This window comes from Bos mutus, chromosome 16 (assembly GCF_027580195.1).
Source record: "Bos mutus isolate GX-2022 chromosome 16, NWIPB_WYAK_1.1, whole genome shotgun sequence".
NCBI lineage: Eukaryota > Metazoa > Chordata > Mammalia > Artiodactyla > Bovidae > Bos > Bos mutus.
The window spans coordinates 22,922,711-22,935,420 of NC_091632.1; the positions used below are offsets into that span (position 1 = coordinate 22,922,711).

The window sequence follows — 12,710 nt, forward strand, 5'->3', positions numbered from 1 at the left end:
GAGGAGAAGTGCAGCAGCTTTCGGAAAGTAAACACTCAATGACTCATACTCCTGACCGCCCCGGGCAACAGTCTCTGTAGCGGGCAATCTGGCCTCTCTCTCCTGCCGAGGGCAATCTGGGTCAACAGGGGCAGGGAGGAGCCCAGCCATGAGGCCCCATAGCCAAGGTGCCTTGGCCCAGTAAACACAAGGGGCTTTGATGCCTCAGAAAGCAGTGGCTCTCCCCCTAGGATGCTGTGGCCATTCTTGGGCAGGGCCCGGCCTCTAGGCAGGGCCTTCATGGGGAGGCCACATCTGGGAGCCAGGACAACTCCTTGAAGGCAGAAACCCCAGGGCTGCTGCCTATGAGTTGTGTGACCTTAGGCAGGTGAGTAATCTCTTGAAGCCTCAGTTTTCTGGTCTATGAAATGGAAAGGTTACTCTAACAGTAACAGTGTCTATATTAAAGGTTGCTGGGAGGAATAAAGAAAGTCAGGCTTGTGAAGTATGCAGCACATTGTCTGGCTCGTAACATTTGCCCAGAAAATGGAACTGGTAGTACTACTGATCTCTGGGATTCTCAGAAGCTTCCCTCCAGACCAAACTCAGCCCTTGGGTTAGAAATTGCTCCTCCCCCTCACTCCCTACCCCAGCCCCACAGAGACCCTCAGTAGCCTGCCTCTCACTCAGGCAACCCCTGTAAAACTCATACAAACAATCCTTATTAGCCAACCTCAGCAGGTCTCTGTGTCTTCAAGCTAAAATAAAATCAATCGGAAAATGCATCTCAAAGGCTCCTTTGTCGTGCCTTGCTGTCAAAACCCTAAGTCTACACTTTTCAAGTTGGGGTATAGGCACCCCTGGGATATAAGGGGGTATGCCAGGAGTCCATGAGGCCACAGGCTAAATATAACACACTGGGGGAAAGTTAAAACATTTAAACCAAAGCTAACTTAAAACACTCTTTTCATGTTAAAATAAACAGGACATAGAATGTACATTCCCATGAATGTTTAAGTGAAGCAGTATTTCAGGGGTAGTTCAAGCTTTCAGTGGGCACCCCTTTCTCCCTGGTTGGATGTGTTTTACCTTGCCCACCAGCAAGGGGTGCTTTGCTACAAAGGCCTGAGAAGCCCCACTTAAGCAGGGAGGGGCAGCTGGGTTTCTTCTTGGGAACACCGTAGTGTCTTCCTGACTCACCCCCATGCTCCCAGGAGCTGGTCCGTGTCCTTGGAAGAGGTGGCCCACACAGCCCAGTGTGTGGGAGGCAGCCTCGCTGCCACCATCAAAACACAGCAGGCTTGCTCTCCAGGCAGGAACAGCAAGAGCCAGCCTGGTTTCCAGCTTCCCGGCTGCACCGAAGGTGTAAGAGGTCCAAGGACAACCAGACCTTGCTTTCTGCCCTTCGTCTATTCTTCCTCAGCTCACAGAGAACCCACCCGGCTAGCAGTTGGTGTTTGAGCCCCAGGGTGGGACAGAGCACAGATGCTACTCAGCAAATGCTCACACTGGCCATCCTGACAGCACTGTCTCCTGGGGCTTCCAGCAAGGGGGAACTCCACAGGACTAAGGGCGACTGGGGAGTTTTCACAGGTTCCAGGTCCTCCTTCACCTGTGAGGGACCAACAGTGGCTGGTGTGGCTGCCAGCTGCATACAGACCTGTAGTGAGAACTCAGTTCCTGTGGCTGTGAAGGTGACGAAGTCTGTTCTTTGGGATCTTCCTTTTTGCAGGTTTCCTGAGCCAAGTGAAGGTCTGTCTTGGAGAAGCAAGAGTAGAAGGGCCTGCACGTAATGGCACAGGGGGACCCCCAGGATGGGTGGGGAGATGCATCTCCCCTCTGCAGCTTGACTAGGGAGGCTTATGACCCCGGGATGCTGAGCGTCAACTTGGAGAGTGAGGATGAGGCTCCTGGAAAGGCAGGAGACCAAGGGGCCACTGGTGACCCTGATCAGCAGGCCCGACCAAGGGGCAGCTCCCAAGTGACCGAGGACAATCCTGACTTGCTCTGGAAGCATCCAGCCTGCAGGAAGGAAGAGAAATTCTCCGACTCCTTTAGTGCCGCAGGTGTGGGGAAGAAACCCATGGCACCACTGTGGAAGAAGGCCAGTTGGGAAAGAGATGCGTCAAAGATCACCCCAACCGAGGCCTCCCCCAGAGCAAGCATGACTCCCAGTGCCCTCCCCAGGGGCCTCGCGCGCAAGTGGTTCGGGGAGACGCAACCTCCTAGGGCCTCATTACCTGCTGGTGATGAGGCAGACTCAAGGGCAAATCTGGACGCCACCCTCGGGGTCCCATCCAACTTCCTTGGTTCTGCAAGGTACTTCCGTGCACAGAAGGATGGAGACAAGTCCCCAGACAACTCCTCTGCGGGGGCGTGTGTCCCCAAAGCAGGGGGCAGTTGGGACCTCTCCACGCAAGAGACACACACACCAGCCCAGGAGTCGGCTACCCAGGCCTGCCTGGCAGTGGAGGAGGCTCTGGCCAAAGCGTGGAAGGGCTCTAAGGACCCGAACCCGGCGGGCTCCGGGGAGGGCAGGCAGGGCGAGGCACGTCCCTACAAGTGCCTGCGGGGCGGGAGGGCCGTCCAGAAGTCGCTGGGCGCTAAGCCTTACGCGTGCGAGCTGTGCGGGAAGGCGTACTCCCACCGGGCCACGCTCCAGCAGCACCAGCGCCTGCACACAGGCGAGCGGCCCTACCAGTGCCCCTTCTGCGACAAGACCTACACCTGGTCCTCCGATCACCGCAAGCACATCCGCACGCACACGGGCGAGAAACCCTACCCGTGCCCGGACTGCGGGAAGGCCTTCGTGCGCTCCTCGGACCTGCGCAAACACCAGCGCAACATGCACAGCAACGACAAGCCCTTCCCGTGCGCCGAGTGCGGCCTGACCTTCAACAAGCCGCTGTCGCTGCTGCGCCACCAGCGCACGCACCTGGGCGAGAAGCCCTTCCGCTGCCCCACCTGCGACCGGGAGTTCGCAGTGGCCAGCCGGATGATGGAGCACCAGCGCGTGCACTCGGGCGAGCGGCCCTTCCCCTGCCCCACCTGCGGCAAGTGCTTCACCAAATCCTCCAACCTGCTGGAGCACCAGACGCTGCACACCGGCCAGAGGCCCTTCAAGTGCGCCGACTGCGGCGTGGCCTTCGCGCAGCCCTCGCGCCTGGCGCGCCACCAGCGCATCCACACCGGCGAGCGGCCCTTTCCTTGCGCGCAGTGTGGCCAGGCCTTCGCGCGCTCCTCCACCCTGAAGCGGCACCAACAGATCCACTCCGGGGAGAAGGGCTTCCTCTGCGCCGAGTGTGGCCGGGCCTTCCGCGTGGCCTCGGAGCTGGCCCAGCACATTCGGGTGCACAACGGCGAGAGGCCCTACCAGTGCGCCGACTGCGGCCAGGCCTTCACCCGGTCCAATCACCTCCGACGACACCAAGCCAAGCACCACAGCTGCAAGAAGGAGCCCACCACCCTGTCCTCCGACGACGAGTGAGGGCACCCTCGGCTGGCCCTCAGGGAAGGTGAAGAAGACACAGCCGACCTCGGATGCGGTGACAAAAAAGATTAGCCGCTTCCTGCCCTCAAAACCATCTGCAAATACCGAGAAAGCATCAGGGCTGATCCTCTCTAGAGAAAGGTCCTTTTCTGTTTTAACGTGAATAAAGAAATCCCCAGAAGCTTGGTCTCCTTGAGGGAATCCTCCAAAGCGAAAGTTAATCGAAGTTAATCGAAGAGCTTTGTATAATAAAGTTTTATTAAAGTATAAAGGAGACAGAGAAAGCTTCTGACATAGGCATCAGAAGGGGGGCAGAAAGAGTACCCCGTTGCTAGTGTTAGCAGTGGAGTTATATACTCTCCAATGAATCAAAAGAACGTCTGGAGGTTGTAAAGACCTCACTAGACCTACTCCCATAATTTACATTTTAAGGTAACAGGATTAGCCAGGAGGTTTAATCCAGAGACTGTCCTCAGGCAGGATACATTATTGTTATATAATCCTAAGGAATGTAGAGGGAAAAAAAGTTTGTCCTTTCTTCCTCCTTGAGAATTCCAGACCCCTCGCTTGTTAGGGACCCCTAGACTTCTTATCAATCTGCCTAGGAAATGACTCTCTCAAAACCCCACCAGATGGCTCAGCCTTTCAGTTTCCTGACAGATGACTTTACCCTGGGCAATGTCTTTATGAGTTGTGGCTTTGAATTAGAGAAGGCCTTTATCTTAGAGGGGCTTCCCTGGTGGCTCAGACTGTAAAGAATCTGCCCACAATGCAGGAGACCTGGTTCCATCCCGGGGTCCCCAAGATCCCCTGGAGAAAGGAATGGCAACCCACTCCAGTATTCTTGCCTGGAGAATCCCATGAACAGAGGAGCCTGGCGGGTTGCAATCCATGGGGTCTCAAACAGTTGGACATGACTGAGCAACTAAAACATACTCTTTATCTTAGAGAGAGGGGTGTTTATGTTCTGTTTTGTTGTTATTCAGTGGCTAAGTTGTGTCATGCTCTTTGCATCCCATGGACTGCAGCAGGCAAGGCCTCCCCGTCCCTCACTATCTCCCCAGAGTTTGCCCAAGTTTATGTCCATTGAATCGGTGATGCTTTCCAATCTTCTTATCCTCTGCTGCCCTCTTCTGCTTTTGCCTTCAATGTCCTATGTTTAGGGACCAGTTATCCTAGAAATCCACAACAGCCTTAGCATCTGGAAAAGAAGTCTATGCTCTCACAGTGGAGCTTAGTACCTGGAGCTAACCCCCAAGTCTCACCCACAAAATTCACACGTGCCTCCTCTCTGGACACCTCTCTTCTTGTTTCCACCCTGGGAGCTTCAGTTACATTTACAGAGGAATCTGCCCATTTATAGCGATATATACAAAATTTCTCCATATGAGCCTGCCCACGGTTCAGGGAAACTTTAAGGTTCATTTAAACTTATTGGGTCATGAGTTCCAATTTGAAGTAAATAAAATAAATCACCCCTTGCCCAAATGCCAATCAGCTTGTGTTTCACCATGATTAAAACCAGGTTTGAAAACCTACCTGACTCACAGCTGTTCTCTAACAAGGTTAGAGTCATGTAAATTGAAATTTACATGACTAACAGCCAATCTTGAAGATTACTGACCCATCGATTTTGGCATAGTAGTTAGCTCTGGACCTCAACTGGGAGGAATCCATGACGTCACAGAGTTCGTTGATGCATGGGGGCCAATAACACTTCTGATCTTGCCAAAGTTAAAGACACTCCACAGAAAAGGTAGTGTACTCTCCTTTTGAGGACATTTTTAGTATATTCCTAAAATCACCCCCAAAGCCTGCCAAATCTGAATTTCTCTTGTCCTTCACTTGATTTGGACCCAGGAGTGACTGCTAAATGGTCTTCTCATGCTTGACAGATGGGAGCCAACTAGAAGTGACATATGTCGTCAGACCTTGTTTGACAAAGGTATCTTAGAGCTCTGACTGTATGCCTGGAGGTTTTGTGCGTGGATTCCCTTAGGTACATCTGCATGTCCAAACAACAGAGTTAGCTGGTTCTGGGTCTGGTACGAGAGCCGGTGATTGGGTTCCTAGTCCGTCTCCATATTTACCAGTGATATGATCTTGAATTCAGCCTCTGTGTCTGAAATGGCAAAATAGAAATGATAATAATGGGGTAACAAAAGTGAACTTCATACTCCCAGGAGAAGGATGCAAAAGGGTTAGACTGGTAGAGAAGTCATAAAAACCAGCCATAACCTGGTGACTATGAACAGAATAGAGTCTAGTGTTTGTTTGTTTGTTTGTTTTTTTCCTGGGTAATCAGTGAAATATTTGAAAACTGAAGTTACTATTTCTTTTCTTTGTATTATTTTTAAGATGGTTGGTAGTAGAGTTATTTTCTCCTAATTAAAAATTTTGCTTTGGCCTATAATTTCTTAAGGTGGTTGTTTCCCAAACCAGTTCTTAGAATGGCTGTATAGACATCACCTGGGATGTTTGTTAAATGCACACACTTGCTGAATCCTGGCCTTGAATATTGACACAGGTCTGTAATGCATCTTATAGTCTAATTTATAAAGCTTCCCTTGTGTTCTGGTGCACAGCTCAGTTGGGACCACTACTGGCATAATTAATACATTGGTGATGCTCAAATTTTATTTAGTAAACAGATAATAGAGGAATAAGAAATGGGTGATATGGATGAGAGCATAGTAGAACTAGACTAAACATAGGCACGAACTACTAGAACATCTCCTTACTTGGCCATGGTGGACTCAAACTAGCAAGCAGGTTTCGAAGTGTTCCATAATTTCATTTCTGAGATGAGATGATGCAACAGCTGGGTATGGCTTCCAGATGGTTACACTTTGGGGGAGAGAGTGAGTTAACAGGCCAACTAGACAGGCTTGTTCTTTGTACTTTTGGAGCTCTATACTGAGTTTCTATAGGAGTATATAGTGTACTGAATATTATGTAATATACTGAAGAGAACTTCATTAATCTTCAGTGCCTATTACCTGGGCTACCCTTGCGGGACAGACAGTAAAGAATTTGCCTACTATGCAGGAGATCCGGGTTCAATCCCTGGGTCAGGAGGAACAAAGAAGTCACTTTTTTTTTTTTAAAGGAAAGTTGTCCCAGTCTTTTCTCACATCAGCTGCAGGGGTCACGTTGAGTAGGTATTGTAGGGAGAAGCAATCCTGTTGCCATAGTTACAGGACCATTCCATGGTGCACAGTAGAAGGCAGCAATATGTGGAGAGGATGACAGAAAAATCGACCAGCTGCAAGTTGGCTTGGCACACATCCTGCCCAATAGCCTGTCTTTCCAAATTAGAGGCAGTTGAATCCTCTATTTGCAGAAGAATCAGTGCTAAAATATTGGTTATTCTTGCTCAGATGGCTGCCCTCAAGTGATGTGAGCTATTTTCTAGCTTTCTATATATCCCCTGCACCTCATATCTTATTTCCCTAATATTTAATTTAAAGTTGGAGCAGGGCCCTCTTTGTGATGGAAGAAATTTAAAGCTTCTCCCTAGAATAGCCCCTGTGGCCACCATTTAGTCTGCGAAAGTTAGCTTGGATATGCCTGGTAAAAATGTTCATTTATAAGTTTTCAATTAATAAGAAGTTCTGCTGTATTTACCAGAGTCTACAGCCAACATGATCCACATCCTTTGGATAATAATGGTAAGAGTTGGCGCTGACTTTTTACTTAGTGTGCCAAGAACTCTTCTGAGTGTTTCTCATGTGTTAACTATTTCATTTTTAAACTAAACCAATTTCCCCATTCTATTCTCAAGATGAAGAAATCAAGAGACAAGAAAATTATATTGCCCAAGATATTATAGCTAGAAAGTAGTATAATAATGATTTGGCATCCTGGCTCCAGAGACTGTGTTCTTAACCACAGAGCTAACTGCTTGCTTCATATAGAGGAATGTCCTGAAATTCTTGATGACATGCATTTTCAAAATGGATGATTATAAAATCAAAAGAAGATAAAGGTTCAAACACAGCATAGCAGAGACCATGGTGTGACTCAGTGAGGAAGACCTGTGAATTACTTAAGAATGGGTCTGGGAGAGCCTGGATTGGCAGCTGTTAATCATTAAGTTCTTGGAAAAGCTGTCAGTAAGCTGGCCAGAGGGAAGGAATTGGGTTTAAGGGAATGATGGTTCTTTGAAGACCTACCATTACTTCATCTCACTGAGGAAAGAAACATTCTGTGCCCTTATTGGACACAGAAAAATACACCAGCAATGAATCTTGGCACTCAACATTTCCACGACATTTAATAAACCAAATGCATGCACATTGAACAGCTATATTACCCCTAATCCAAACACAATAGACCACCCAGGATTTCCAACTAGGCCTTAAAAAATCTCACTTGGAAGGAAGTGTTGTGTAAAGCATCAATTAATTGCTAGAATACTCAAGCAGATGTCATCACTAGCCTCAAAACTAGACTCTGAACTGCAAACTCAATGACCCATGAAAATATTGCCAAAGAGAGAATGACTCAATGTTTCATCAAACCAGGAAAGAGCATCTTTTTAAAGTTGAGAGAGAAGCTCATTTTTGATATGAATTGCCCTCTTTCCATTCTGCATATACCATGCCAGTACGATGAATATTTTTCCAGTATGGCCGGACAGTAATTTTAAATCTTTCTCCTCCTTGTTTTCTCCTTATCAGTCAAATTGGCTCTGAGTTTCACTGTCTCAGGAGTGTCAGGCACTCGGTAGATTGGTTCAGTGAATGAAGGAGTATCTATAAAACATAAGCTGTGATTAGAATTTAAAGAGAAACAGGAGGAAAGCAAGGATATTATCTGATAGTTCAGATGATATCAAGGACAAGTGGGGATAATAGGTTAAATGAGGAGATGCCTGAGCTTTCAGAGTCAATTAGGCTTGTTGACAGGATAGTAATAGCTACCACTTAGTGAACAGTTTTTAGGGGTCAGACACTACATTCATTATCCCAATTAGTCCTTACCACAATCTGTTATGGGGGACCCTGGATAAATATCCCCATGTGAGATCTGCAACAGTTTTCCTGCCCAGGAAAGCAGGTGAGATTAACAGAGCTTAGTTATTGTCTGTTACTGTTAAGCAGAGTCACTAAATCACTAGTGTCTGTGTTACCCCTTCCAATAGGTCATATACTCGTGACAAGGAGAATGTACAGAATATGTGCCTTTGAGTTTAGAAATCATGCTTGCTTCATTTTTATTTTCCGTAACTGTGGCGGTTTAAGAAATACACTCACATAAGTGTCCCTCAACGGGTGAATTGGTAAAGAACGTGTGGTTTATGCATACAATGGAATATTATTTCAGCTATGACAGTGAAGGAAATCCTGCTTTTTTCAACAGCATAGATGGACACGTGGAGAACCTTATGCTAAGTGAGGTAAGTCAGACAGAGAGAGATAAACACTGTATGATATCCTTATATGTGGAATCTAAAAAACTTGAGCTCAAAGAAACAGAGAGTAGAGCAGGGACTAAGGGAGAATTAAGCCTCTTGATGAGTGTGAAAGAGGAGAGTGAAAAAGTTGGCTTAAAGCTCAACATTCAGAAAACGAAGATCATGGCATCTGGTCCCATCACTTCATGGGAAATAGTTGGGGAAACAGTGGAAACAGTGTCAGACTTTATTTTGGGGGCTCCAAAATCACTGCAGATGGTGATTACAGCCATGAAATTAAAAGACGCTTGCTCCTTGGAAGGAAAGTTATGACCAACCTAGATAACATGTTCAAAAGCAGAGACATTACTTTGCCAACAAAGGTCCGTCTAGTCAAGGCTATGGTTTTTCCAGTGATCAGGTATGAATGTGAGAGTTGGACTGTGAAGAAAGCTGAGCACCAAAGAAATTGATGCTTTTAACTGTGGTGTTGGAGAAGACTCTTGAGAGTCCCTTGGACTGCAAGGAAATCCAACCAGTCAGACACAACAGTAACTGAACTGAACTGAAGGGAGAATTAGAGAGATGTTGGTCAAATGTACAGACTTTCAGCTATAAGATGAATGAGGTCTGAGAATCTAATGTAAAACATGATGACTATAGTTGATAATGCTATGTAGTATAATTGGAATATGCTGAGAGTAGAAATTGAATGTTTTCACCCAAAAGAAAAATAAATATGTGAGGTGAAGTGTAGTGAAAGTCACTTAGTCGTGTCCAACTCTTTGCGAGTCCATGGGCTACACGTGGAATTTGCCAGGTCAGAATACTGGAGTGGATCAGATCAGATCAGATCAGTCACTCAGTCATGTCTGACTCTTTGCGACCCCATGAATCGCAGCACGCCAGGCCTCCCTGTCCATCACCAACTCCCGGAGTTCACTCAGACTCACATCCATCGAGTCAGTGATGCCATCCAGCCATCTCATCCTCTGTCGTCCCCTTCTCCTCTTGCCCCCAATCCCTCCCAGCATCAGAGTCTTTTCCAATGAGTCAACTCTTCACATGAGGTGGCCAAAGTACTGGAGTTTCAGCTTTAGCATCATTCGTTCCAAAGAAATCCCAGGGCTGATCTCCTTCAGAATGGGCTGGTTGGATCTCCTTGCAGTCCAAGGGACTCTCAAGAGTCTTCTCCAACACCACAGTTCAAAAGCATCAATTCTTCGGTGCTCAGCCTTCTTCACAGTCCAACTCTCACATCCATACATGACCACAGGAAAAACCATAGCCTTGACTAGACAAACCTTTGTTGGCAAAGTAATGTCTCTGCTTTTGAATATGCTATCTAGGTTGGTCATAACTTTCCTTCCAAGGAGTAAGTGTCTTTTAATTTCATGGCTGCAGTCATCATCTGCAGTGATTTTGGAGCCCAGAAAAATAAAGTCTGACACTGTTTCCACTGTTTCCCCATCTATTTGCTATGAAGTGATGGGACCGGATGCCATGATCTTCGTTTTCTGAATGTTGAGCTTTAAGCCACCTTTTTCACTCTCCACTTTCACTTTCATCAAGAGGCTTTTGAGTTCCTCTTCACTTTCTGCCATAAGGGTGGTATCATCTGCATATCTGAGGTTATTGATATTTCTCCCGACAATCTTGATTCCAGCTTGTGCTTCTTCCAGTCCAGCGTTTCTCATGATGTACTCTGCATATAAGTTAAATAAACAGGGTGACATAGCCGTTCCCTTCTCCAGGGGATCTTCACAACCCAGGGATTGAACCCAGGTCTCCCACATTGCAGGCGGATTCTTTACCATCTGAGCCACCAGGGAAGCCCATGTGAGGTGATGTCTATGTTAATTGGATGAAGGGAATCCTTTTACAATGTATGTATATATTAAATCACCACAATGTACAGTGTAAGTATCTTATAATTTATATGTCAATTATACCTTGATAAAGCTAAAGTTTAAGAAATGAATGTAGAATATTTTACTAAAGAATTTGCCCCCAAGTCTTGGCCATTCCTCCCTTCAAGAAGTTCAGTTCAGTTCAGTTGCTCAGTCGTGTCTGACTCTTTGCGACCCCATGGACTGCAGCACGCCAGGCCTCCCTGTCCATCACCAACTCCTGGAGTTTACCCAAACTCATATCCATTGAGTTGGTGATGCCATCCAACCATCTCATCCTCTGTCATCTTCTTCTCTTCCTGCCCTCAATCTTTCCCAGCATCAAGGTCTTTTCCAATGAGTCAGCTCTTCGCATCAGGTGGCCAAAGTATTGGAGTTTCAGCTTCAGCTTCAAAGCAGAGGCTAGTATTTCCTCCTTTGTGTGGGGGAGACTCAGTGACTCAGTTCTAGTGAATAGAATAAAGCAGAAATGTTAGTGCACAGTTTCTGAGGCTGCATCACAAAAAGCACTCTGGCTTCTATAGCCCTCTCTCTTCTCTCTCTGTCTCTCCATCTCTCTCTCTCTCTAGAAGAGCCCGTGTGTCCAGGGACAGAACTCTTCTGCTAATAGCTGCATCGATGAGTTAGTAGGGGATCCTCTAGCCCAGTTGAGACAGTTCAGATGACTGCAGACCTCTTTACTGCTTGACTGAAACCTCATGAGAGATCTGAAGTCAGAACCACCTAGCTAAGCAGCTCCCAAATTCCTGACTCTTGGAAACTTTGTGAAATAATCAGTGCTTGTGCTGTTTTAAGATGCTAAGTTTTCTTGGGCAATTTGTCACAAACAATAGATCACAGCAATAAGTCACAAACCATAGAAAACAACTTGCCCCTAGTGAGTAAGAGGGCTGTCACTAGATGTCACCATGAGCCCTGATTTCTGCCCTAAGGAAATGGACAGAGGGGTTGGAAAGCATCTCTATTTCCCGTCATACCTCCCCACAGTGGTCACCGTTAAAGTTGGCAGAAATTCAGCTGGTGTCCATCTCAGTCACAAACTCCACAGCCAAGTGAGCTGTCCTAATTCTAGGGCCAAGCAAGAGAGACCCTCTGGGAAGGGGACAGAGCATTGTGCATGGTATGTGTACACCAGCACTGCATCTGATGGAGAATTCTGAGAATAATACCCGTTTGCTTGTCCTGCTTTCTGGAATCCTGCAGTTCCTAATCCATGGAGATAAATGGATCAGCGCATGGTCTTCCTCAGAACGGGGGGAAAATCTTGAATTCTCTAGAGTGTAGAACACAACTCTATAAAGGAAATATTATTAGTTCCATTTTGCAAATAAGGAAACAAAGGAGTGGGAAGATTAAGCAACACATTCAAGGTCACAGAGTTAGTAAGCACAGAACCAGAAGACCAAGTCAGATCTGTGGAGCTGTCTTGCCTCCACCTTTCAGTGGGCGAGGGTGTGGGAACCAAGGCTTAGCCCCAGGTTTCTCCCTGGGCTTACTGGATACTCAGTGTTCCTTCCACTATAACCGCTGGATCTTATTCCTACTGTCTTTATTTCTTTATTCCTTTCTTTAGTTTTAAAATGTTTTTTATTGCAGTAAAAGTCACATAATATAAAACATACTATTTTAACCGTTTTAAGTGTCCATTTCAGTGGCACTGCGTGCATTCACATTTTGCACAGCTCTCACCATCATCCATCTCTCGATTTTTTCACTTTCCTAAATGGAACTTCTCCCACTTCCCTGCCCTGGGCTTTCTGTAAGTCCCGCAGTGGGCCTTTTCCCATTTCTCTTTCTCACTCTTCACTTTCAAACCCCTATCTCCAATGAATAAGAGGTCAACGAGGAAGGGGAGTTTAATAAGATGATGATGTGGGCACATATGGGCACACTTTCGTTCTTCCTCTCTTTATAAGGACACTATGATGGCATT

General features: G+C 46.8%; 1 protein-coding gene across 1 annotated transcript; it reads left to right on the plus strand.

The window, feature by feature from the left end:
* Positions 1-1,771: 1,771 nt before the first annotated feature.
* Positions 1,772-3,506, plus strand: ZNF648 (zinc finger protein 648). The gene has a single exon (XM_005906892.2). The coding sequence runs from the start codon at positions 1,772-1,774 to the stop codon at positions 3,464-3,466; it is 1,695 nt and encodes a 564-aa protein (XP_005906954.2). The 3' UTR covers positions 3,467-3,506.
* Positions 3,507-12,710: the final 9,204 nt, after the last annotated feature.